The 26,501-nt window shown below is 44.1% G+C and overlaps 1 protein-coding gene across 5 annotated transcripts; it reads right to left on the bottom strand.

The window, feature by feature from the left end:
• Positions 1 to 26,157, bottom strand: LOC105015711 (uncharacterized protein KIAA1522 homolog). 5 transcript variants are annotated; one of them, XM_034297324.1, is made up of 9 exons: positions 25,874 to 26,157; positions 14,541 to 14,799; positions 5,640 to 5,777; positions 5,077 to 5,120; positions 4,778 to 4,946; positions 4,467 to 4,580; positions 1,082 to 4,329; positions 388 to 937; positions 1 to 276 (listed from the first exon to the last, which is right to left on the bottom strand). In XM_034297324.1, exons 2-9 carry the CDS (start codon positions 14,773 to 14,775, stop codon positions 221 to 223), a joined length of 4,554 nt encoding a protein of 1,517 aa, XP_034153215.1. In that variant the 5' UTR covers positions 14,776 to 14,799; positions 25,874 to 26,157; the 3' UTR covers positions 1 to 220. The 5 variants fall into 5 exon arrangements, with proteins under 5 accessions (XP_034153215.1, XP_019909812.3, XP_012992929.4 ...); XM_020054253.3 differs by having other exon boundaries at positions 388 to 4,329; positions 25,874 to 26,156; XM_013137475.4 differs by lacking the exon at positions 25,874 to 26,157 and adding an exon at positions 14,972 to 15,633 and having other exon boundaries at positions 388 to 4,329.
• Between the last annotated feature and the right edge of the window lie 344 nt (positions 26,158 to 26,501).

The following is a 26,501-nucleotide window of genomic DNA, read 5'->3' on the forward strand; positions in this document are numbered from 1 at the left end:
TTTTTTTTTTTACATAAATCTCTTTTGTGAATGGGTTACATTTAGTTATGTCCATTTGTCCTCCCTTTGGAAAGCTCCAGATGCCTTCTCTTTTGGAGCCATCTCCCTCTTACCGATTGTATTTGACTAATGGTTCATGACACATGGTGTCTTCTCAACTTCCAGGTAAAGGTCAGTCTGTCAATGCAAATGACTGATCCTTGCCAGGTGGCAGTCTTCCTCATGTGGAGGGTGGTGGTGACACTTCAACACCAACCGTAGTCCCATTCGGAGCAGCTATGACAGGAGAGATAGACAAATTAAATCACATCAACATGTATTGTGAATAGACCATTGCTTTAAAAAACTATTAGGCAAATAGGGTTGTCACAATCATAGATCCCTTACCCTCAGTGTCATTGGCTGGTTGTGCTTCCTGTCCCGCAGTTTGCACATGCTCAGTCTCCCCACCCTCCACATCCTTGGCCTTTGGCTTAGGTTTCCTAGCCACGGGTGGAGGCATCCTATTCTGTGTGTCAGCGGACTTGGCTACATTAGACACAGATGAAAGCTCAGCCATCAGGTTCTTTGTAAGATTGGCCTGGGTCTCAGGGGACGAGGGGGTTTCGATGACAACCTTCTTTGTGCTCTTGGCAAAGATGAAACTGGCCGTGGATGTGGGGGACTTGAGACCTGCTGGTGAAGTAGGTGAGGGCATGCTGAGACGAGATGGAGGCCCCTCTTTACTTCTGGCTGCTGTCCTCAAGCGTATTGCCTCCTGCATCCTCATCGAGGGGGTGGTGGCTGAGTCAGGAGGGGACTTCCGAGTAGGAGAGGTGACAATAGATGATTTTGGGGCTAAACTAATTCTATTGGGCTGGGGCTTGACTGTAATTGTGTCAAGGGTTGGGGTCACCTTTGAGGCAGGGGTTACCACTAGGGCAGGAGTTGGGGTTGCAACTGGGGCTGGGGTTGCCACGGTGGCAGGAGTTGGGGTTACCACTGAGACTGGGGTTACCACTGGGGCAGGAGTTGGGGTTACCACTGGGACTGGGGTTGCCTCAGTGGCAGGAGTTGGGGTTGCCACTGAGACTGGGGTTACCACTGGGGCAGGAGTTGGGGTTACCACTGGGACTGGGGTTGCCTCGGTGGCAGGAGTTGGGGTTGCCTCGGTGGCAGGAGTTGGGGTTGCCTTGGTGGCAGGAGTTGGGGTTGCCACTTGGACTGGGGTTGCAACTTGGGCAGGAGTTGGGGCTACCACTGGGGCAGGAGTTGGGGCTACCACTGGGGCAGGAGTTGGGGCTACCACTGGGGCAGGAGTTGGGGCTACCACTGGGACTTGGGTTGCAACTTGGGCAGGAGTTGGGGCTACCACTGGGGCAGGAGTTGGGGCTACCACTGGGGCAGGAGTTGGGGCTACCACTGGGGCAGGGGTTGGGGCTACCACTGGGGCTGGGGATGGAGTTCCCTCTAGGTTTGGGGTTGCCTCTAGGTTTGGGGTTGGGGCTATAGAAGGTTGTGTGATAATAGTAGGTTGGGATGTGAGAGTGGAAGGGGGAGATGTCATGATCAGGGACCTTCTAATGGGCTTCTGGGGAGCCTCCCCATTACTTGGTTGTTTGGCCCTTAATATCACCTCTGTCTGGTCCGTTTCCTGACCCTGATCACAATATTTGACAGACCTCAGCTTGACCTTCTGAAGAAGAGAGGGGGTGACCACAGGAGTGTGCATCTCTTCTGGGGGAGTGGGAGAGCTCTGGCTGTGGGACCTATTCTCTTTATTCTGGCTTTCTGTGGTTCCTGGTTTTGACTGCTGTATGGTATTTACTGGAGGTGGGGGTGGACTGCATTTGGGAGGTGGAGGAATGAAGAAGGAAGGACACTTTGTATTTGGTGTTGAGGTGGCTTCTTTGGAAGTCAAACGTGTAACCCCAAGAGCTGGTGATGGGGGGACTTTTTGAGGAGGTGGAGGTGGGATAGTCTGGGGTGGAGGTGGGATTCCCTGCGATACAGGTGAAACTTTCTGGGGTGCAGATTGGGCAAGGTTTGGAGCCCTCACTGTCTCCTCTGATACAGGGGACACAGGTTCTGTTATAACTACCTCGTCTTCGTAACCACTTGGTGGTGGGGGAAGGGGGAGGTCAAGCTCATTCCCAATATTGGCCAAGTCCAAAGGAGATGGGGGCGGGGGCCAAGAAGATTCCCCATAGGGGGAGACTAGTCGGGGCTCTGGAGTCGTCAAAGAGTCTGAGGGCATCAAAAGTGGGGCCACAGGTAGGGTCTGTTTGGAAGCGGGAATAGGATGTGCATGTGGTGTAGAAGAAGATGAGACGTGTGCTAGGGCAAGGCTAGCCACAGATGACGTATCTATTTCAACTTGGGATTCAGTCCTTCCCTCTTTAGTAAGTCTATGCATTTGTGTGTTTACTTTGTCAACACTCTTTCTGGGAGATACCATGGTCGTTACTGACTTTCCATTTACAAAATGACTTGCCTTGACCTTCTCTAGTTTACCTATCATCTGACTTACCTTGACCCTCTCTGATTCAACCTCACTATTCCCTTTCACGCCTTCAGACATCTCCATTTGAGCCGGTCCATTACCTTCCTTTCCTTTAACTACTGGAATAAAACCTTTTCTTTCCTGGACATTTTGACTCTCTGGACCTTTTCCTGACTCATGCGTGTATGCTACTGGATTACTTGTCCCCACAGTGGAAAACTGTTCCCTCTCCTGGTCTGCAAGACCTGTCAGCTCTTTAGCCTCAGGCACATTGACCCTGTTTAGCACACCGACCGCATCCTGCTCTGCTGACAAGTTCTTAACAGAACCCTCTCTAGATGCGGAGGGACACTGCCTTTGCTGTCGTCGATCCTTTGGATTCTTTCTCACCATCGTTTCCATGTTGATGGGTGCAGGGGGACCGAGCAGCAGTTCAAAGGTGCGCTTATTGTGTGCCCACACCTCTGGGGGAGGAGGAGGGGGAGCCAACACCTTGGGTGGTGGCGGGATGTTGAAAAGCTCTCGGAGTGCCATGACTGAAGGTGAGGGAGGGACAGCGTTGACTGGGGAGGGTGACTGAGGCTCAGGCGTCTTGCCGCTAACAGGTGGTGGAAATGAAGCCGCTGGGGATGGTGTCCTGGGGAAGATGCCTGCTAGTTTGGCCAGGAGGCCTCTCCTGTTCCCGGGGTTTGAGTTATGGGCCTGTTTGGAAGGGGGGGTGGGCGTGCCACCCTGACTGGAATAGCCGCTGGAGGGCGAGACAGTCTTTTTCTGGCCATTTTCTTGAGTGGTCTGTGGAGATAGGTCTGTGGAGACCGGCTGCTCACTGGTCACCTCCTCCTTGATTGTCTGCTGAGGGGTGTCGAAAGGTCTGGTGGCCACAGAGCGTGGAGACTCATCCAGAGAGCTGGTGTCTGCTGTGTACCCGGGGCTATTTGTGTTATCGGAGGGCAGGGCAGTTTTCGCCTCCCTAACCTGAACTGCGCTGCTCTGAGGGGCAACAAACCTGATGTCCGCCAGGTCCCGCGAGCGCCTCTTCATCTTGTCCTTGTGCAGGGAGTAGGAGCGGTTGGGTGGGGCTGGGGCCCTCTTGGGCTTCATCACAGACAGGCTCCGGATGAAGGGCCCATCTTGTTTGTCATCATCCCCTTTGGCTTTCCCCTTGCCATTGGTGGCAGTAACCCAGGAGGTCTTACCGACAGAAGCGTGGATGCCGTCTCTACCCAGGGCCCTCTCCTTGACTGAACCCTCTCCATCTCCCTCCTGTGAGCCCCCTTGTCTAGCCGTGCTGTTCGAGGAGATGGTGGAGGAGTCCGACACCAGGGTCTCGGAGGAATCCGAGCGGCTCCACCCGGAGCTGTCGGAGAAGTGTGGCGGGTCATAGCGGGAGGCAGAGGACATGGCGGAGGCGCGGGAGGAGGCTCTCGAGGAGGCAGGGCTGGCCAGCAGCAGTCTGCTCTTACTGACGGTACGGACGCTGCTACGGCTTCGGCTGCGGCTGATCTCCACCACATCGATGGAGGGCGGCAACACGGCGTTGGGGATGATCTTCGACATGTACGCCGCCTGGGGGTTCATGGACATGACCGGGCTGGGCGGCTGCTGATGAGGGTCCATTTGCTGGGGTACAGCCAGGTCGTCCCGGTGGCCGGCTCTAGGGGGAAACCTCTGGACCTGGTTCTCATTGACAGGCTGCAGGCCTTCCATGGACTGCATGTAGATCCTCAACCCGTCCCGGGAGCTAGTCTGGTGAGGCCCATCGATGGTGTGGATGTTCTCGTTCTCACCGTTAGGGAGCCTGTCCTCATCTATAACCTGACGGCATGCCCATGAGGCTCGGTCCAGCCCTTTAGTGAGGAACCACAGAACAAATCAACATTGGTTCATACAGCATGTTGCTACACTGACAAACTGGGACTCTGTGCTTGTACTGAGGATGAAATCCACCACAAATATCTTCACAAGTGCCTAACGACTAGTGTACCTAGTTCTCTCTGGATGTGTTGTGGTATCCCCATAACGGTTGTTCTCCTATGTCTCCTTCTAGCCTTGGCCTTCTCCGGCTTCTTCTCTGACTTCAGGGGCCTGAAGGTTGACGCTGGACAAGAAGCAGGAGAGAAAAATAAGTTAGAAATTAAAAACGTCAATAGACATTTTCAATCTAAAACGCATTTACTCATAGATCTGCCAAGCACTGTGACAACATTAAGAAAAAATCCAGCAAATCAGGGTTGGACAAGGCTTGATAGTGGTTCCACTAGGAGCAGTTCTCTAGTTGTGCTCATGCCCGGTTACCTTGGCGGGTCAATCCTGACCGTGTGGATCTAGTGGAGACTGTGGAGCGTGTGGAGACCTGGGACACTGTGTCAGCCATTGTGCTGTCTGACAGAGAGCCTCTCCTATATCCGTAACTGCAACTCTCCGTCTCCGTCTCCGTGTCATCTGGCTGTCGGGTCACCGTTGACTGTAGGAATCCCAAGACCAACAGCAAATGATTAGTATTTGCTACATTAAAGCAAGTTCGGTGTGAATTTGTGATGGGATAACGTTTAGTCATTTGATGTATCACAGTGGATAAAAACAGGCAGACATACAGTGACGCTTCGGTCATCCTGGTAATCAACTCCGTAACTGGTTTCTGAAAGAAAAGTTAAAACATTTCAAAATTCAAGTGGCCACACAGCTACGTCACTTAACGGGTTCATCTAATCGGGGGTAGGTACATGATGGAGAATTATAATTTTTTTGGTTCTCTACAGCAGTGTTTCCCAATCCCAGTCCTGGGGACCCCAGGTGGTGCACATTTTTGTTTTTGCCATAGCGCTCACACACCTGTTTTAAATGTTGCCCTAACGCTTACACACTTGATTGGCGTAATCAACTATCATCAGGTCTTTAGTTTGAATCAGGTGTGTGAGTGCATTGGCCAAAGCAAAAAATGGGTCCCGAGGACTAGGATTGGGAAACACTGCTCTACAGCATAGTTGGTAAAGCATGATGCTTGTAATGCCAGACTAGTGGGCTTAATTCCTGGGAACACCCATTTGTTAAATGTATGCACACATGACTTAAGCTGCTTTAAATACAAGAGTCTGATGTATAGCACATATTATTATTATTATAATAGTGAGTATTTGAGGGGGCGGGGCTGTAATACCTTCTTGCTGCTGCATTTTGAGTCCCTCCTGGGCCTCACTGTGCAGGTCTTCCAGGTACTTGGGCCGGTTGACCTCGATGAAGACATTCTTCTGGAAGTGAGACGGGATGTGGGCCTCCTCATCCTCCTGTTTTGGGACTGGTGGGAGAAGAGAATGTGGGTTTGCATGCATAAATACTGTGTAATAGTTACAGCATAAAGTAATTTGATGTATCCACAAAGGGGAATTCGGGCTGATTCATATAAATTGTTTTCTATGGCAATATATGTAGCAAATGTTACTTGGCCAATACTTTTATATTGTATTATTTAGATACAGGTCCTACAAGTCCCCGCAGGCCTTATTGGGATAATCAGCCAGTAAAAAACACCTATTTTTGTGTCTCACACACATTATTTACTGAAGAGGCAGTATATTGGTAAAGGATTGGGAAGATGGGAAAGTCACAGAGGGTCAGACTGAAAACCACACAGACCCTGTTATATATGTGAAGGCCTCCCGAAAATAATATATATATTATTTATGAATTATGTACTATACAAATAGTCAGGAGAGTAATATATTTTACATTTTATTGTACGACATCCTGTTTTAAGCATCTTTGCATAAACAAATACCAACAAATTCAAATAAAGCTATATATTCCCTCTATCAGATAGTTCAATCCAGCTGTCAGTGTCACTGGGTTATGATGAGGACAGCAGCAGTGTGTCATTGGGCTATTAAGCAGCAGATCCTCAGCAGATCCAGGATCAGTGAGGTGATTACTAGTTAAGTAATGTTGAGAGAGTGTGGAAAGCCATGGCCATGTGTTAAGCCTGTCATCTTCCATTAGTTAAAGCTGCTTTAAATTCAGCCACAGGAAGACCCTTGTGGAATGTGTCCTGTCAACCATATGTTCTGATGGTCCCTGTAATACAGATCACAGTGATGGATCACCCTAAATATATTCTATTTTGGCAATTACCATACTAATAATAGCAAGCTAAAAACAACTGTAGATACATTCAAAATTATTTGTTGATTTGTGCAGTCACACTGTGACAGTTTTGTATGACAAATATTATAGATGTAAAGCAATACTGTGAACACTTTTCTACAGGTATTAAATGACACATATCAGTAAACCCATTATGCTAAAATCACCTAAAGAGAAAGAAAGAACCTTGTCATGCCATAAAAATCTCCAGAATTTAATTAAAACAGATGCAGAGAATGTCTTGGACCCAGCCAGTTGTTTTAGCTGAAGCTGTCATGTAACTCACCTTTCCTCTTAAAACGTAAGGACACTGGGAGACAGTAAACATTGGGAGTCAAAAGCACCACCATGGTTACTCAGATGGCATGGTAATATAATCCCAGAAAATTATGAAAAACAGATCTTATCCTCTGAAAAAAGGCAAATTTAAACCAATTCCGCTGCGTTTTCTGTTTCAGAATAGAAAGACAATTCCAGGATATCACCATCCAACACAGACAAAGGAACTTCAATCAGGGCAGAAGAGGTTTCACTTGTTGTTTCTGCTCCTGCTGACGTTGTTGTTATTCACTAGTTCAATATGTTATTCCCTAGTTCGAGCAGTGCCATCACTAGACAATGAGAGCTCAGACATTAATCCCAGAAGCTTAATTCTGCCCGTCCCTCAAGCGAGCACCCCCATTCTTACACCCTTGTTGACCAATCCCCACAGCGCCTTGTTTGTGGACATTCTGGCCCTGGATTGGTCAGAACGTGATTATGACAGACAAAGCTGTGACCGTGACTGCGACCACCCACCCACCCCCACAGGTTTTTATGGCCATCCTCATGGGGACCAGAAAATAGAAACTGCATGCTAATCTTAATCGTAACCCTTACCCTAAACCTAACATTAACCTAACCCTAATCTAAACCTAACCCTAACCTCAATAAAGTAACATTTATGCCTAGAATTTACCTAGATGTAATGCCTAACCTTAACCCTAAACTTAACCAATAATGCCTGGACCTTAAAGAAACCCCAATTCTAACTCTAAAATGAATTGTAAGTTTCCGAGGCGAAAATTTACTTTTGCCTCATGGGGACTGGCAAAAGGTCCCCATGAGTATAATCTTTTCTGGTTTTACTATACTCATGGGGACATTTGGTTAGACCTAAAACACACACACGAAAAGTGGTTGCTTACTAGCTACTCTTCCATTACTGAAAAAGACACTCGTCTAACAGGAAGAATGAGTTTCTCTTGAAGTCGGACTCTCAACACACACTTCCCACTAGGTGGAGCAAAGGTGCCAATATACTCCAAAGGTTTCAGTTAATCAGACAAGATAGATCCTGTTAGGAGGGAATGTTGTGCAGGATTGTTTCACTGAAGAATAATGTTACAACATAAAATCATTCTCTCAAACCACATCAATCTACAAATGCTGTTAATCTAACTGGAAAAGAACAACACGGTTCTTTCGCAGCACACTTCCGATGAGAAGTTCATATGCCCCTCGACTTCACATCCGAGGCAAATCTATTATTGACATTCCTTATTCCCCTGAGGAGAATCTCTGAAGAGGTGTACTTTTGTGGACGTACAGACCTCAATCTCCATCTGGGGAAATGGTCTATTAACTTCCTGGTGCGGTGTGCAAACATTATGAGGAATGTGTAACATCTGAGCAAATGGAAAACATTTCCATGTTACCATCCATTATCCAGTGCAACAGGTATCTCACCAGGATGAATAGCTCTTTCTGAGGACACAGGAATCACGTGGGCCGTCAACAGAACAACACGTGCTGCCGATGTGCCTGGTCGAGGATCCAGTATGCTTTACATGGACTGGTTGGTACATTGTGATTTCATCAACATGCCATTGTCTTTCACGGATTAGAAATGTGGCCTTTGTAGCTAGGGACAGAACAGGAAATGTGAAATGTAGGTGCTGCCACAGTGACAAATACATTTACAGTCAAATGGAGATAGGAAATAGGGACAGCACAGATGAGCTTGTGCAGGCACACACGCATACATAAACACACATGCACACACTTGGATGGGGCATCCGACGATGGGGGTCCCACAGCCACTTGTTTAAGCCTATTGTAATTCAGTTTATATTAATCAGATTCCCCCCCACATCTGTCGCCGGGTCTAATAGAACATCAGTAGGACTTAAGGGGGTTGTTGATTTAGTGAGCCCTCAGACAGATATAAACTCCATAGATTTCAGTGAAGATACCAAATCTAATACGTATGATACCCAGCAGCTTAGCTAATGCACAGGAATCAAAGATCAGCTTACATTCAATTAAAAACAAAGAAATGAAAAGCATTTCAATCTGTTGGTGATTATTTTTTTTGGACAGCGCAGTTTATATGACACACTTCACTGTAGAGATGCTGTCCAATTACATTACAGGGGAATCAGTTGATCATGTAGACTAATGGTACATTTCTAGGTATTCAGTTTTTCAGAAATGAAGTCAATGACATGATTAATTAATCAGAAACCTAGAGTCAATTAATATTTCCAGATTAGGCGAAGAGGGAAATCAGTGGAATGAGTTCCCGCCTGTTACCCAAGATCTAACACAGTCTAACACAGTGGCACTGATACACTCAGACACAAGGTGGAGACTTCATATGGGCATACACGCAGGCGCACACACAACATGCTGCGCTAACAGTCCTGCCCTAACATGCCCTCTCTGTTGTTTTTAGACAACCGTGTACAGACACTGTGCTTCTGCAAGGTTTCTGTCTGCTGTACCAGCCAGGTCCTAAAGGCTCTTTCAAATGAGAAGCCTGAGAACAAAGTAGAATGATGTCACAGTGGGAGAGTTGTGAACTCATAGTAACTTTGTGTGAGAGTGTTTGAGAGACCTGGGGTGCATTCACTGCACAAATACAAAATGATAAGATACGAAATATTTCACCAAACGGAAATCAACAAAACCAAAATGCGGTCAGAACCTATATTAATTTGTGCATTAGAATAATCGGCTTTACTTCACATCACAGAATATGCACACTAAATGTCCACTCAAAACTATGTATGCAAGAGTAAACAAACATACGTGCATCAATCTGACACACAACAACAACAACAAAAACAACAACAATTGAGTTCACACATTGTTGAATTATTAACCAAGCAGTTAACATGTAATAATCACAGCGTTTACATCAATGGAAGCCAGAGATCGTATACATAGACCAGAGTTCCTCCCTGTTGTTCCCTAATTAAAAACACTTAGAAGGTCAGGAGTGACAGAACTTTCTGTTCCCCACATCCCTGCCAGGCAGCACCACAGCAGGGCTTAGCTGGTGATAAGCGCTGATTAAATCCCATTAAAAAGAAGGGGGAAAAAAATGGAGAATGTGAAACATGCAGAGTCAGACCTGCTAGGACTCGTAGATTTCAGGAAGACACAGCTCTGCTAGGCTCCTACTGACAGACTGGTCACACACACAGAAGCTCAACATCTCCATTACCAGTAACCTCATACAACCATCCAGAAGTCTGGTAGATTTACATTCTGTCTTGCTGCACATTAACAGCGCAGCAGTAAAAGCCTGTTCATTACAGGGCTACGTTTTTACACCGGCAGGGAGAATTACAGGCTGACACCATGCTCTCAAGGACAAGACTTTAGCCTTCACGTATTGCAGGCCTACATGAGGTACAATCTGTAATCTGGTGCAGCAGACACCCTTGTTTCGGCGTATCTGGGACACGCAAAATGAACAGTTCGGGACAAGTACCACACCATGCCTGCAGATGGCAGCGTCCTCGTCAGCTGCGGTGGGCGTAGTGGCTGCCCAGTGGGTGTGCTGGGTGGAGGGTCCACTACAAAGGCTTTCCTCTGTGTGCACATGTTCACTCTACATATCATTAGCGCAGTCCTTGAGAGGGCAGGAAAAGCACACAGAAAACAACCACCATGGCAACCACCTTAAACTTAGGTGACTATTTGTTTAGTGGGATGAACGTTAACAAAAGCCGCGTGGCTCCATTCATCTAGCCCGCCCCGAAGCCGTGGGTAAAAATCTTATCTTGGTCCTGTTCTCCTCAGGTGTCACATAAAGGCCAGTGCTACTGTACATACTGTGATGTACAGTAACACTGTAGCCAAAACACCCACCTAACACTCAACCTCCTATCGAGCATCCATCCAACTAGTTTGTGGAGAGTTTGAGAAAACGTTTCTTGCGGTGACATAGACAGGCTGTGATGGGTGTGAGAAGCCAGAGTAACAAATCCACAACATAAAGAATTACCTCCAGGCTACGCTGAAGAGAAGCGGACAACTTCCAGCCATTGCCTTCATCTGTCAAAATGTTACCAATGATTTCCTTAAAATTCCATGCAGAGAAAAAGAAATGGTGTTAGCGAATTCATCTGACTTTAGGTATTAAGTATGAAATCTGCTAAAAACACAATAATCCATTTTAGATGACTGCACCGAGGTCTGCTGAATGAATAAAATTACGCTTTTATTTAGGCAGGTTAGTCTTGTTGAGAAACAAACACACTTCAAGAGAGCGACTTGGAGGGTTTGCCCTTGCCACTAAGAGCATTCTCTGTACCCTTATACCTGACCCTTTCAGACAGATTTGTGTTACATTCAGGTATTTCACACACTGTGGTAAAGAGGACATCCTGGCCTTCCCGTAGGACCTGAGATGTTATGAATGTACAGACACATACAGAACACACACACATTCCCACTCCACAGGATGCTGTTTAACTACTGCAGCAGTCTGGAGCAATGTAACAATGCAGTTGAGGGAGGCGAGTTTGATTCCCACCATAAGCTGATGAAAGTGAAACAGTATCCAGGCTTCAAAACCTGTTCTCCTGCTCTCCCGGCCTTCATGGAATCACCCACGGCTGAAGCCAACAGAGGTTTATCCACGCTGCACAGAGCCACCCACACATGGCACCACACCCACACACCTTTCTGAAACTACAGGTCATAGCGAACTAACAGTATACAAACAGCTAATTAGCGCAATGGAAGATGACCCTGAGCCGAAAACAATGCCGAAATACATGTATCTGTAAAATTACATTGCGGGACATTGCTCTGGGGTGACCAGACCTAAGCAACCTTTAGAAAGATTACGAAGAAAAATGCCTGCAATAACATTTGACCCCAACTCATTCCCTTAAACACACCTACACACAAACAAAAGGACTTAATTCCCTGGGCTCAGAGAAAGTGTGTGTATGAAGCTGAGGAATGAATGGAATGTCCTGGGAGAGTATTTTGGCCTACCAATCAGCAATCCAGGTGACCCACAGGTGCCAGGCCAGCAGTAGCGCCTTATCATTCTGGCATCACTCCCCCTCTCCTCTCCTCACCCTCCTCCCCCTCCCCCAGTCAGCTTAATGTGAGCCCGTTGATGTCCGGCTGGAGAGAACACAGGATATGAGAGTCAAGCGTACCGTGATGCAGGCTAACAGCCGAGCTCAACCAGGTGACGTACAGGATCAACAGGTCCAAGCATTACTGCAGGCAAATAACCCAGTGTGGAAGCCTGGTGACACGCACGCAGGCGAACCAAACACCTACAACCGGCAAACACCAGAAAGGTCAGCGGCCTGTGTGACCCAGGCCCGTGTGAGGTCACAGGTCATCACCGGAGGATGCGTCAACACAGGCCCTGGGTCAGTGGGTTTCCATCACAGGGCAGGGTCTAGGAGCACACTTATCTCTGCTTGCTATTGGGCCCTCAAACAGGATGTCTGGGTCAAACTCCACGGGTGGTGTTTACCAGTACACTCCCACCAGGACCAAAGGTGGGATAAACACCCTGCTTCATTCAGTGAGCTGCACTGAATGAAAGATTTGATTAACAAAAGACAAAGAAAACACTAAACCCTAACAGTAATAACCGAACAGCAGCCCGCGACACCCCAACAGCAGCCCGCGACACCCTAACAGTAGCCGTGACACCCATGAATTGTAGATTAGACATTAAAGTAAATGAAGTGTTTTCAGAGTGAACCGTGCTCAATCTAGCACATTATAAATGACTGAGACATGACTGAGACATCAGTAATTTCCTTTGCTATCACCAGCAGTAGTAGACTCAAACTCATACAAACAATGAAAAACAACCTAGCTGGGAAACAAAATGATTTAACTGTTCAAAAAACACCAACACACAGTCACACTTTAGTTGTCTCAGCAATTAGAGCAACTTTAAGAAGCACGAAAAATACAACTGTTTCCAAATGTTCTGTGACCACCCATTAACATGGTTGGTGAAATATAAATGTTTACCAGCTGATGGGTGACAGGTGTTCATTTTCAGCCTTACTGTAGATACTCTCACAATCACCATTCATTGCAGACAGATTGCTGTTTACACACATCAAAGTCTATTAAAATGATGTTTATTATATTAGCATTGCTTGAAGACACCAACACAAGCAATCCCCAGCCAGACCCAGTTTGACCCCCAGCCAGACCTAGTTTGACCCCCAGCCAGACCCGGTTTGACCTCCAGCCACAGATTGCTTGATACCCAGCCAGGGAGGGTGGGATGTAAGTGAGAAAGGTTGGATCAAAACCTCTTGTTCCTACTTACTGTAACTGTACTGGCTAGAGTTTAAATTATATGGGTGCAGACTAAGCCTGAGGTGGGGTGGGCAAGGGGCCCATCCTCTCTGGTATCACAGGGAATTACTGTCAGGATAAGCTCCCATTATATTTTATATGGCTTATGGAATGTACTGCAGCATTCTGGGGGAGATCGTGAGCTTTTCCAGGAGAATTTCAGCATCTGATGCCTGGTGATATGTCTCAGGATGTTTCCTAGTAAAATTATCAGTTGCTTTCTTATTTGAGTTAGTCACGCGGCTAACAAAAGCAAACTGCCCCGTAGAGTGACTTGCCAGGGCAAACAAGGCCCCTTGTTCAAGGCTGACAGCTCAATGGCTTGTCTAACAACAGCTGAGATCTAGGTAAGAATAATGATGACTTCCTTATATAGGATATCTCTACCATGAAGCATAGCTTTACCTGATGCCTGCCTCATAATTTGCCCACTCACATCTGGCATTACAGTAATATCCCACTGTTTGAAATGTCACCCCTTCTTCGCCCACAACCTGTCGGTTACAGTCTACAGAATCACTAAAGTGTTTGAAATGTATCTAGTCTATGGCCCAATTAACCAAGACAGCACTACAATGCCTACATGTAAGGACAGCTTGCACCCCGGCCCAGCGTCACCACGCCACGCCAGTGTGTTTTATCATTTGTGTGTGTGTAAGTTCCGTATGGCCTGCTTGTAACCTGAACATGGCACTGGAGGTTTGTTGGACGTCCCAGAACAGGTAGAGGATAGAGGAAGGCAAATTGCAGCTGGTGAGTCATAGACTGTCCAAACAGTCCTCCAGAGAGCAAACATACCTTGGAGATATTGAACTGTTTCTCAACACCCAACTCAAAATGCTTTAGTATGAAGACATGCTTCTCCAGATCCCTGATAAAAGTTGCAGGCAATGTCATGGTGATGTTAGCTAGCATAGACAGACATCATGGAGTCTAAACAGTTGTGGCATACCGAACTGCAGGCCTTCAAATCAAAGGGTCTTCATTATAAAGTGCCTTGGTTTTGTATTTAGAACAAACGTTAATTTTTTTTCATTGATTGCTGAAACCACAAATCCTAGCCTATTTGACCAGTCCACTTCGGTGTTTAAAAGCTCTGTGCCTAATTCCACTATTGGAAAGCAGAGTCCAGAGACCAGACTACAGTAGCAAACAAAAACAATGTTTGCAAAGTTAAACAAGTCCATGCAACACAACCATTTCCAGAGGCAAAGTTTAGTTACAGAATTAGTTGTACTCTTTGCGCTGGTCATAATGGAATGCCCATTAAGCTCTTAGTTTTCCAGATGGTTCTCACCTTGGCTGTGGCCCTGTGGGGAGGTCTTGACAGTCTTCTGCCCACCTGAATGAAAGTCCAGGCTTTGTCCGTTAGCATTGACATCCTTCTTCTTCTTTCCCTTGAGCCAGCTAAAGGCCCGACCAAGGGAGCCCCCGCGCTTTTTCCTTCTCCCCCCTTTGGTGTTCCTCTCGTAGGCAAACACCTCCGCAACATCTTGGGGGATCAGGTCCCCGACAGACTCACGGCCTGACATCCCACCTTACACTGGACCTACTGCCTGTGAGAGACAGAGAGAGAGAGAGATAGAATTGAGTGAGTCTATTATAGAAGAATAACCATACTGATGAAACAAGACCATCAATTCCACTCATTGAGGGCAAATCGTATTCACTTCACCATTGTCCATTCCTACAATTGCTACATTAATATTACAAAAGCATTGATTGCACCATTGGTTTAAATCAATTCCACTCTTTTGATCATGACTCTCAGTGTGAAGGTGTTCGGGGAGCCCAAGCACCCAGTCCATTCAACTCCCTCCTGATCTGTACTCAACCAAACTTCACGGCCTCTGCAAAAAAAAGTGGCACCACTCCCTTCATTCCTGAACATGTAGTCATAATTCAGTGCCCCACCCATAGCCACACACAGAAAACAAAACACAACACATATGCAACACTAACAGACTGTCGCCGTCCAACGAACGTTAAGTCATTTCTGTCCAGTTTAAATGTCTTATAATATACTGACACTGTCAAAGTAGTCCGATGACTCGAGGACTAAGACCAAGCAAATGTTAATAGGAAAACATGGACATTTTTCCCCAATTCCTGGAAAAGGAGGTTTTCAGCAGTTAATGACGATTTCTTGACATCATTGATACCCCATAGCAGTTCAGCTTCTTTCCAACTCCCATTGCTAACCACCTTCTTTTGCTCTCTCTTGACAACACCCTGACACTATGATCTCATCCCCCTCCTGCTCTTCCATCCTTCCTCCAACCTGCCGACAAACTTTCCTTAAGGCAGGACTCACAACATCCCTCCTGGGGAACCATTCTACAGGGTTCCCTCCAGCTGACGATGCTCAGTACAACAAGCTATGATTCAGGAAGTATTCACTAATCAACAGGAGACAGGGAAAGGAAGAATCCAGGGCACTATCATGTGATCTGGGTTTCGAGGAAGCAATAGTGTCCCTGCACTGACACCCGCTCTCGACCTTAAAATGTCCAGAAGGAACCTTTAGACCTCAGCAATCCCAACAGGGGTGGGCAAACATTTAACTCAAAGGTCATATTGGATTTGTATTTATTTATTTATTTCAGGAATGCAGGAAAAAAAAAAAAAACATCGGTTTTGTTTTCGGGACTAGAAAAGTCCTTATATATAAATAATCCTGCATGTCTACTAACAGGCTTAAAGAAAGAATAACAAAGGGTATTTTATATATGTGTTTTCCCACAAAAATCTAACGCCAGAGCAGGCCAATACAGGCTGCCAGACACACCCCACACTGGGAAAACATTTACCGTTGATCACTCGAATCTCCTGGGGGAATGACAGTGTTAACCACTGAAATCAAATGCCCTTAAATCCAGGAATATGACGAATGACTCTTCGGATCACTAAGACTGAATTCTATCACTGCTGTATTGTTCACTACATACTGTGCTCTACATAAATATTGGGACAGTAAAGTCAAATCTGCTATTTTTGCTTTACACTCAATGAATATCAAGATACAATGAAAATTTGGCAAAAAAACTGACAGTAATCTTGTATTTCTGTCCATTTCAACACAATTGTTTTACCAACCAATAATAACAGCTATGTCAAGAGAGCCATCCCTCAGATTTGATGCAACAATAAATACTGGGACTATTCAACACAAAGCAAACATAAGTAGTATAAAAGTGTACAGCAAAATTTGAATATTTTACTTTACTGTCCCAATAGTTATGCAGGGCCCTGTATTTCAGTCTGGAACTGCCATTATTGTAAATTAAGTAATTTGGGGTAACATCAAAATTTGTTCTGTTGTACAAAATTAAATAAATCGGAGATTGGATTATCTCTAACCAACCAGAGAATCAAAGCTAATTAGAATTTTCAAAACTGCTTAAAACCCCCATGTTCTGTCTTTATTAGCAAAAATCAGTGGTTTGCATTCTACAAATTGTTTGTAATGTACTCAGATTCAGACTCTTTATGGAGAAGAAACAAACGTCCATGGGCTTTACAGAGCATTTGGCTGGAGTAAGGAGTATGGGTAAGGAGTATGGAGTATGGTCGATACTTTACGTCACCATAGCACTGTTCGACTCGGCCACTATCCTAAATAAGAAATATCAAGATGCATACAAGCTCATAAGTCTAATAGAAAATAGAAGGGACTTTCCCATGGACGTTCTGTGAAAGATTCCAGAAGAGGGCTAGAGAGCAAGTCTGCCAAAGAGCAACATTTTAACATTTGAATTGAGAGCACATGAAACCAGAGGCCATGGTTTGAATTGCAGTTGAAGGCCAACTTACAAGGCCAGTCATCTTCAGGGACACATCTCTGGCCCATCTGCAATGTGCTCTATTCTTTAAACCTAGCAAATTACAGTCATTTAGGAATGAGTAATCGGTAAATGTGCAGTAGATACTTTTATCAAAGCATCTGTGTAATTTAAATGTTAATTTCAGACTGTTTAACATTTTTGTTAATGTGTTCAGTCTCCCAATGAAATGGACAATAGCTTGTCCATATCATGGAACATCCATAACGCTTGAAATCTCTAACACGCCAGTACATGGAAGTAAACATATTTGGGTATTCCCTCCCCCAAAGAAGTACTATAGACACAGATTAAGTGTTTGTTTGAGCATTCTATGAGAAATCAAAGTTGTAATTTTGTGCACAAATGTCACGTCCATGTCGCTAGAATCTCCCAAATTGTCATGTCCATAACGTTAGAATCTCCCAAATGTCACGTGCATATAGCTAGAATCTCCCAAATGTCACGTCCGTATCGCTAGAATCTCCCAAATGTCACGTCCGTCTCGCTAGAATTTCCCAAATGTCACGTCCATATTGCTAGAATCTCCCAAAAGTCACGTCCATATTGCTAGAATCTCCCAAATGAGAGGATGAAGACGTTGGGGTCCACTGGGGATCAGTATTACTTCTCTAAGGTCACATTTCCATTGAGGATCTAACCCAATGTCTTCTCTAAGGTCACATTAGCATTGAGGACCTAACCCAATGTCTTCTCTAAGGTCACATTACCATTGAGGACTTAGCCCAATGTCTCACCAAATAGGCTCAGAATTTTCTGTTTCCATCCACCAGTACTGTTGTTTCACTGGGTAATGGCTCCAGCTGACCTCTGACCCTGGGACCAAAACCAGTCAACTGTTACTTCTCAGCTGGCTAACTGAACTTGAAAAAGGTGTAGGTTGTTGATTCTGCTCACCACAAGTCCTGATGTCACACTCCTGATGGAATCCTAACTGCATTTGTGGCTCATTGGTGTAGGGTTAAGTCTCAGTGGAAATGCGTCATTATTTTCTCCCAGTAAGAGTTGCAAAGCACCATGGGATACGGCAGAGGACCACCCACCTGAGTCAGATTTTTGTCTGGCCGCAGGGAACTGACTCACCAAACTGTTGCCGTGGTGACCTGATAACAATCCAATTACTTTCTGAGTCTCTAAATTAACCGAAAAGATTTGCACATATTGCACAAGATTAAGTTAGGCCCCACAGTGGCTGAAGTATTAGAGCATAATAGATAATTATGGATCTAATCGCAATGCACTGCAGCCATGTGATTCCTTGTGTTTGATGCATGGCTTTCCTTAGATATATAAATATTTGCCTAAGCATACAGTAGAGCACTTAGGCATTTTCTGCAAACTTTTGGTTGGGAAGTTACCATAGTGACCCTCTTTCCCACACACAGCATCCAGACACATCTAAACTCTAACACGAAGTTTACCCTGCCAAAATTACAGTTGTTTCATTGGCACTGTAATTACTGAACTCCAAACCACACATGGCAATGGTGACTGGCTGCTGATACAGGCATAATAATACCCACAAGGCCAGGGTTAAGGACAAAAATCACATGTTCCTTAAGACTTCCTTAAAAAGGTATAAACATTGATTAATCTGCGACTATTGATTTAAATGCATCAGGATAGACTGACAGAAACACACACACAATCGGCCTGTTCTGTGGTTTTCCAACCAAGCCCAATCCTGCCGTGGGGCAGGCCTGTGTTCTGACATTCTGTTTACATTTTCCTTTACAATTGATGTGGTGCTTTGACACTGGCCAGGAGAAATGTCCACTGAACATTCCCACACAGCACAACAATAAGAAAATAATTTTTTATCAGAAACTATTGGAAATTGTTTGTGCATTGAAATGAGGGGGCCTCTGATCCTTCATTCGAGAGCAGGGAGGGCCTTGAAAGTGTGTACTACAATATATCATCGACCCAGCATACATTCCATGGGATATGTAGGTCCCTAGTTTTTTTTTTTCTATGAGGGAGTCTGCTTTGTTTGACATATACATCAGCACACAGTCCACTGGGACAAAAATCCAACTTCAAAGCTAACTTCCTGGTTCAACTGGTACACAGGGGAAGCCATGACAGACCAGTTTGTTGGGCTCTGGGGTTTTGGTCTGGATAAGCAAGCCTGCTGTGGCAGACATATCTGAACCATTGTAACACAGGAACAACAACAAACCTGCTTCATACACTCATGTGAAGTACACCCGCTGGCAAGATGTTTTATTTTAATTTTTTATAGTTGGACAAATAGCTATGTATTCTTAACTTCAACACTATTGACACAGATCTATTATGCTTTGCAATCATCTATCCCTCAAAGATCAACAGAAATTTAATTGTATTAAGTACACCCCTCAGCTGTAGAAGCTGATGTCGCTCACTTACGCTGAAATTACTTAATGTAGCCGTTACTTATGAAGGTTTATCATTCTCTTACATTGCCTCAGATACACTCTCCTTTACAGTACTTCTTCAACTGTGCAATGTTGGAGGGCTTTGTTGCATGCACAGCCCACTTCAGGCAACTAATAGCATTTTGATGGAACGGAGATCTGGGCTTAGGGCCATTCCTTTACCCTCCTTTTCTTCTTTTTGAGCATTGTCCTGCTGCATGTTCAGTTCAGGGCAGATGGCTTCAAGAATTTCCTTGTACAACATTGAATTCCTGATTGACTCAATGATGGCGACTTGGCAAGGACCCGAGAGGCCAAAATTGCTTGGAAAATGGCTTTGTTAACCCTCCCAGACTCTAAGGGCCTTAGATGGGTCTTTTGATCTTGGCATTGTGTTGCCACACACCCATATGTTTAAGACCAAACCAGACCAAATTTCTAATCTTTATGGCAGGCTGGACCCTACCAAATACCACTCTAATGATTTACAAATCATGTCCACCTATTTTGGTGCACCTGAAGGGGTGTACTAATACATCTTTGTTCATTTTAATTTCATGAAAGTTTTTTGTTGATTTGTTGAATTAGGTTATCATTAATAAGGAATGTGGTTGGAATTTAGGTCAGACATCCATGTGTCCAAATATGTTTCAATAGATAACTTTTCATTTGACTGTATATTTTCATGGTACTGTGGAGAGTGTAATATGTTTACACTAGAGGAGTTGCAAAAGAGACTTGAGGTAAGGAAGTAGACTTGTCTGGTGCATGTACCCGTGGGTACGAGTCAAAGACAAGAGGGTGCGGCAGTGAAACAGACTCCTTTGTTTGAAGAGTGAGTATAGCTTAGTATAACCAGGAGCACACCTTTACCGCGGAGTCTGAACTCTGGGATTTAAAGGGACAGAGCGGTGTGGAAGATCCCAGTCAAGGGCTCACTCCTACTATAGGGATCAGTGTGGTAAGAAATCCCTTCACCAACCTAATGGCTCCCAATAGCAGTATAATGTACACTTTTGTATACAGGGAAACTGTGCGCCAAGCCCTGCAATAATAACTGTCACCTACCAGTGTAAACGTTGGCTTTACTGTACTGTTCTTTCAACTGATTCAGGGTGTGTCTACATTGTGGGCATCATCAAACAAAGGAGAGCAACACTAAGAAAGTAAAGGGGCATTCTCCAGAGAGGAAGTTCATTAAAAGAACTACAGAATCTGAATCGGAGGCGTGTGTATGTGCATTGCGGTAGAGTAGGCACCGCTAGGGGGAATCTTCCTTGTGAAGATTTCCCTCGGAAAGGTGAAAAACCTTTCTGCACAAAAAAAGGTATAGCGGTGCAGAGTAGGTAAAAATATTAGCCCATTGCAACAAAGCGGTCATAACCAATGCAGATGAAGGAGTGATAAAAGAGGCCTCAGGAGTAACAGGGTGGACACTGTAGACACCTCAGATCAGGTTGGTTCCGAAAACATTTAGTTATGTTGTGTATGTTGTCCATATGGCTCTGGGAATTTCCTGGTCTTCCCAATGACTTAGTGGAAAGAATCAGTAATAGTGGAGAGAATAACCATAAAAAACAACAAAATAAATGTCCTTCAAAACAGACAGCATTTCAAAAATATACAGCCCTAGCTATGCATTTTTCTTAGGAGTCAATCCTTTATTTTCAATAGTTTTTGCTTTCTATTGAAAAAGATTATCCCATTTCCATGTAAAAAAAACTAAACAAAAAAACAAGACCAACTAAACATGAAGTTCATAGGAGCATTTTACATGTCAAATAAAAGTGTCTATATTCTTTGAAATTAAGGCACTTTTAAAAACCTAACAAAATGACTGCAATTGAATTGGCTAAAATAAAAAACAATTTCACAAACCACAACTGGGTCACCTGTGACAGTTCTCCCTTTCACTGGCCTGCTGTTATGTTCAGCCCATAACACTCTTGACAACCCCTCTCCCTTTCACTGGCCTGCTGTTATGTTCAGCCCATGACACTCTTGACAACCCCTCTCCCTTTCACTGGCCTGCTGTTATGTTCAGCCCATAACACTCTTGACAACCCCTCTCCCTTTCACTGGCCTGCTGTTATGTTCAGCCCATAACACTCTTGACAACCCCTCTCCCTTTCACTGGCCTACTGTTATGTTCAGCCCGTAACACTCTTGACAACCCCTCTCCCTTTCACTGGCCTGCTGTTATGTTCAGCCCATGACACTCTTGACAACCCCTCTCCCTTTCACTGGCGTACTGTTCTGTTCAGCCCATAACACTCTTGACAACCCCTCTCCCTTTCACTGGCCTACAGTTATGTTCAGCCCATAACACTGGACAACCCCTCTCCCTTTCACTGGCCTACAGTTATGTTCAGCCCATAACACTTGACAACCCCTCTCCCTTTCACTGGCCTGCTGTTATGTTCAGCCCATAACACTCTTGACAACCCCTCTCCCTTTCACTGGCGTACTGTTATGTTCAGCCCATAACACTGGACAACCCCTCTCCATTTCACTGCCCTACTGTTATGCTCAGCCCATAACACCCTTGACTACCCCTCTCCCTCGCTTCTCCCTTTATTTTCCCTGGCTCTCTCTCACAGTCTCCAGTTAAGTTCACGTCTCCTAACTCTTAATGACCTCTACCCATGAGCTGTCTTACTTTTCATTTACTGTTACCGCCTTCCTTGACTTACCACTGTCCAATGTTGGATGACCATGGTAATGAAAAGAATTGAAAGTTTGTTCAGACTAAATCTCAAAAACAGTACTGTAATTTACTACAGTAAATTATACTACAGAATTGCTATTTTTTATAGGTATTTTACACTTTGCTCAGTTAAAAATCAGAGTAGGATGCTTGTGGGGATGTCAGTCCCAATGTGTTATTGTCAATGACAACAATCCACTTCATTACAGATAAACAACTTTTACCAAAACCACCAATTTCTGTTTGCTAGCTATGATATTAGCTTATTTGAATGAGAGGTTGCATTCAGAAATCACTTATTTGAACTATAAGTAAAATCATCTTAATGTAATGCAGCTAAAACTGACAAATATATCAACATCAAATATAAATAACATTGTGGGCCTGCTACAACAAAATAAATCATGACAGGATGGACTAATATTAACTTTGTTAGATTAGATTATTTGACCGTGTACTATTATTCATCCTTTTGCTATCCTACACAGTCTGCGTTCCAAAAAGGCTTACCGACTGGTTGTCATCTTCGCCAACAGAACTAATGACAAGATTTAGAAAGGACAGGAGAAATTAGCCAAAAACGTAGAATAATACCCATACATTCAAGGGATGATACAGCATTTTCCAAAATGGTATACCTCAGGATACATCACTAATAAACACATCACATATCCATAATTATATAGGTCATTCTGTTACCAAGTGTTAATCAATTTTACTTACTATAAAGTGGTTTTATTAATTGTAGTTTCTTTTTTTTTTCTTTTTTAAACCAAGGTGTCATAGCTGACAACCTATTCTTTTCTTTAAATATTTAAAGAGTCAATATTTAAGAGTCAATATTTAAATACTTGTGAGATTACTATTTTAATGTATATTCTGTTTTAAAACATTACATCTTTACTGTTCCCCTTGATAGTGTTTTTGCTAAATCTTCAGTGGAAATTCTGGAAACCTGGTTTGTTCTGGTGCACTAGTTCGTCCTACATTTTGAAGTGAAATTCTCAACGTCATTCTCTTACCATGAAGTTTCTCGAATGGGAATCAGGATGTTGATAAGAAGTGAACACAGCAAGACACCAGTACACGCCAATACTGACAAACATTACAAAATTGAAATGAGGTCAGTGAACAGTGAATCAGGGTCATTGTTGCTGTAAGGGGGAATATATGTGGAGCCGTGGACAAATCTGTTCAAGCCTGAGTGCTGCTGGGCCATGGCAGCCATGCAGCAGCTTGTTTTAAGAGTAGAGCCTGCATTCCTGAGAGATTGATAATTACTGTGTAACTCCTCTTTCCAAATCTCCTTCACCCTCTCGTTTCTCCTTTCTGTCACCCGGCCCACCTCCTTCATTCCCCCTCCTCCCTTTTCACTGCCTGACAGAGACTTATACAGTGGCCTAGGAAACTGAGTCATTAAAACATAATGGCAAAGGCTGTAAGAGAGCACCATTGTAGCGTAATGTTTTAAAATGAATTACACTCAGGCTATGGTTACCGGTACCCCTCATTACTCGCTCATATTGTTTATTGTGCATCATGTTACAATGGAGAGATACTTGCGTGTCTTAGAGAGGGCCATTGAATATGTCTTATTCTAGACCTCATGTTAATATTGTAGGGGGCCTAAGCCTCAACCTTTGTATCTATGGAGACGAAAACTCTGGTCTGAGGGAACAAAACCAGGGGAGATTTTCTGACTTACTGACTGCTGGGATAAACACATACTGTGGCTTAGAACACATCCTCTCCTGCCCCTGGCATATCTGAAGTCTCTGAAGTCTCTGTCCTCTCCAGTCAAAACAAGCCCCCCGTGCCCCAACCACAACAAAAATATGGTCAGTTAGACTGCCATACAGTGGGTAGGCTGAGGACTGGTAACAACTGCAGAAGGTAGTATCTGGGGCAGTCCAATCCAGGAGTGGACACATGCAAATGTTTTTAATATAAATAGTTTGACATTTCAGCTACCAAAACAAGTGCTGTCACATTTGCCTACTGCTAAAACCCAAACTCCTGTGTACCATTAAGGAAAGCTGGCCTGAGAACACAGCACACACACATACATACATGCACATTAGAGTGGCACTTTGAATGATAGGATTTCCGTCAGTACTGATCAAAGATTCAATGACGACAGATGAGTAACTCAGCCAATCCCACTGATTAAACATTTTCTACCACCATCTACACACAGAAGGCTCTTCTTACTTCACAATGGACCTGAGTCACTGCAGATTCCACCACAGTCATGGGACAGTCGCCCAGACTCTGGTTAGCATGTCTGAATCCCGTCATCTCTGTGTCCCCTGCTGTGAACTAAGTCTTGTACTGACTAACCCTACTCAACACTGCTCCACTATGGTCATTCTGCAACACCAACCACTGTCTAGACCTGTTGTTGCCAACCAGGGGTAGTGGTGGTATTAGGTCTACCCATAGGGGTGCTTGAGAAGATTCATGAGACCATAGATCTACTGTTAACAGACCGAACAAAGTTGGGAACCACTGGTCTAAACAGAGCTATCTTTCTTTCCTTAACGCCCTCTCTACCCTCATCCCTCTCTTACTAGAGCCCAGAGTTTTTTGTGGTCAAGTTGCATGCTACGGAAAAAAATAGCCGTGCAAAGACATCTCCTCCTTACTCTGTGGTTATATAAGGCACCTGTTATCTTCATGGGTACAAGCCCTGGCCTGGTAGGCAGTCAAGTGAGAAGGAAAAAACACAAGTACAAGACACACCCTTCCAAAACAAAAGTCTTTGAGTCCCCAGTTCAGACTGTTCAACTGAGGTCAGGGTGAAGCCATCCGGGTCGAGGTTAAAAAGGGGTGATTATGTGAAACGGTCAGGAAAATTTTGTCAAAAGAGACTTTAGTACAGTGTTCATTAGCAAACTACACTGGTGCTAACTGCTGTTTATATCTGGCCAGTTTGACTCCAATGAAATATGTAATTGAATGTTCACATTGATCTGTATTCAAAACACCATTATGCATTAGGTCTCCCAGTTCAAAGTCCATGGGCAGGCAATGTAAGTCTACAAATTGAGAGAGACCCCAGGGAACTGGAACTGGGTTAATAAACAATCTTCTCTAAAGATAAAGGAAATACAAGTATCAGGTACCATGTGGCCATTGACTGGAAAAGATAGCCATGTGTCCAAGTGACATGATACTTTCAATGTTAATGAGTCCTCCTCAAACAATTCAGTCATTTTTCATTGTGATTATCTACAAAAACATGTATTTGTTAATCATTTTGGAACCCCCAAGGCCAAGCTCCATATCTTCAACACCTTGGCCCTGTTCCCTGCATGTGCACAATTGTCTTTGTCGTTTGTCTTTTGTAAAATCAATATCTCATGTAACTAACCTCAACTTATTTTAACTCACATAAATTTAAATATTTTATATTGACACCACATTGAGATATTTTTTGGTTATTCTTTAGAAAGAAAATATTATGCTTATTATGATGAAAGATACAAAAGTTGTATATAAATGTTATATAACTAAACCGCGATAAAACAAGTTATGATGACATGTCAGTTCACATTCCTTTCCTCATGTCACACAACGTATAACTCAGCAGCGCAACTGTAGCCTACGAAAAGTTAAAGAAACGCAACTAAAGTGTATGCAATAAGGGTACAATAAAATATTCTAAAGGATTTCGTTTTACCTTTTAATAAAATAGTTGAGGTCCCGTTTTGATGGGTACAATTCTACCTCATCTGCCCTCCATTCAAAAAGTCTCCACTGCATACATTTCCAAAGTTTATCTTCACATTCCGAGCTGAAACTTCAGGTATAGCATTTCCGCACAATGTGCCACAGGAGATGACTGCAGTGGTATCTTACTGGAACACTCCAAAATATAATTTTGTACAAACTAGCTCAATCAGGTTTGCGCACGTACGTTCCAATGGTTTCCCACAAATGACTAAATAGTTGCGTCCTACCTGTGGCTACACTGCGCGAACAGGTGAGCACGTGAAGGGATTATCGATTGTGTTACGGTACGGGCATTTAACAGCCCCCTGGTGGTAGTAGAAAAAAAACAACATAGCTGTATATTAGAAATGAGACTAGTGCTGAATTAACGTCAACCTCAATGGTTAAACTTGATTATATATTTTTCACTCAGGGTTTAAGATTGATTTATTTAGTCCAGGACTAGGTTTAATCTATGTCCGCAAACCGGTCCTATAATCTGAAGGTATAGATCAAATTTAAAGATTGGCATGATATTTGTTTGACAAGGTTGCCAGGGTTTAGGCTAGTTCTAACAACAACAAATAATCAGTCAA

This window comes from Esox lucius, chromosome 15 (assembly GCF_011004845.1).
Source record: "Esox lucius isolate fEsoLuc1 chromosome 15, fEsoLuc1.pri, whole genome shotgun sequence".
Classification (NCBI taxonomy): domain Eukaryota; kingdom Metazoa; phylum Chordata; class Actinopteri; order Esociformes; family Esocidae; genus Esox; species Esox lucius.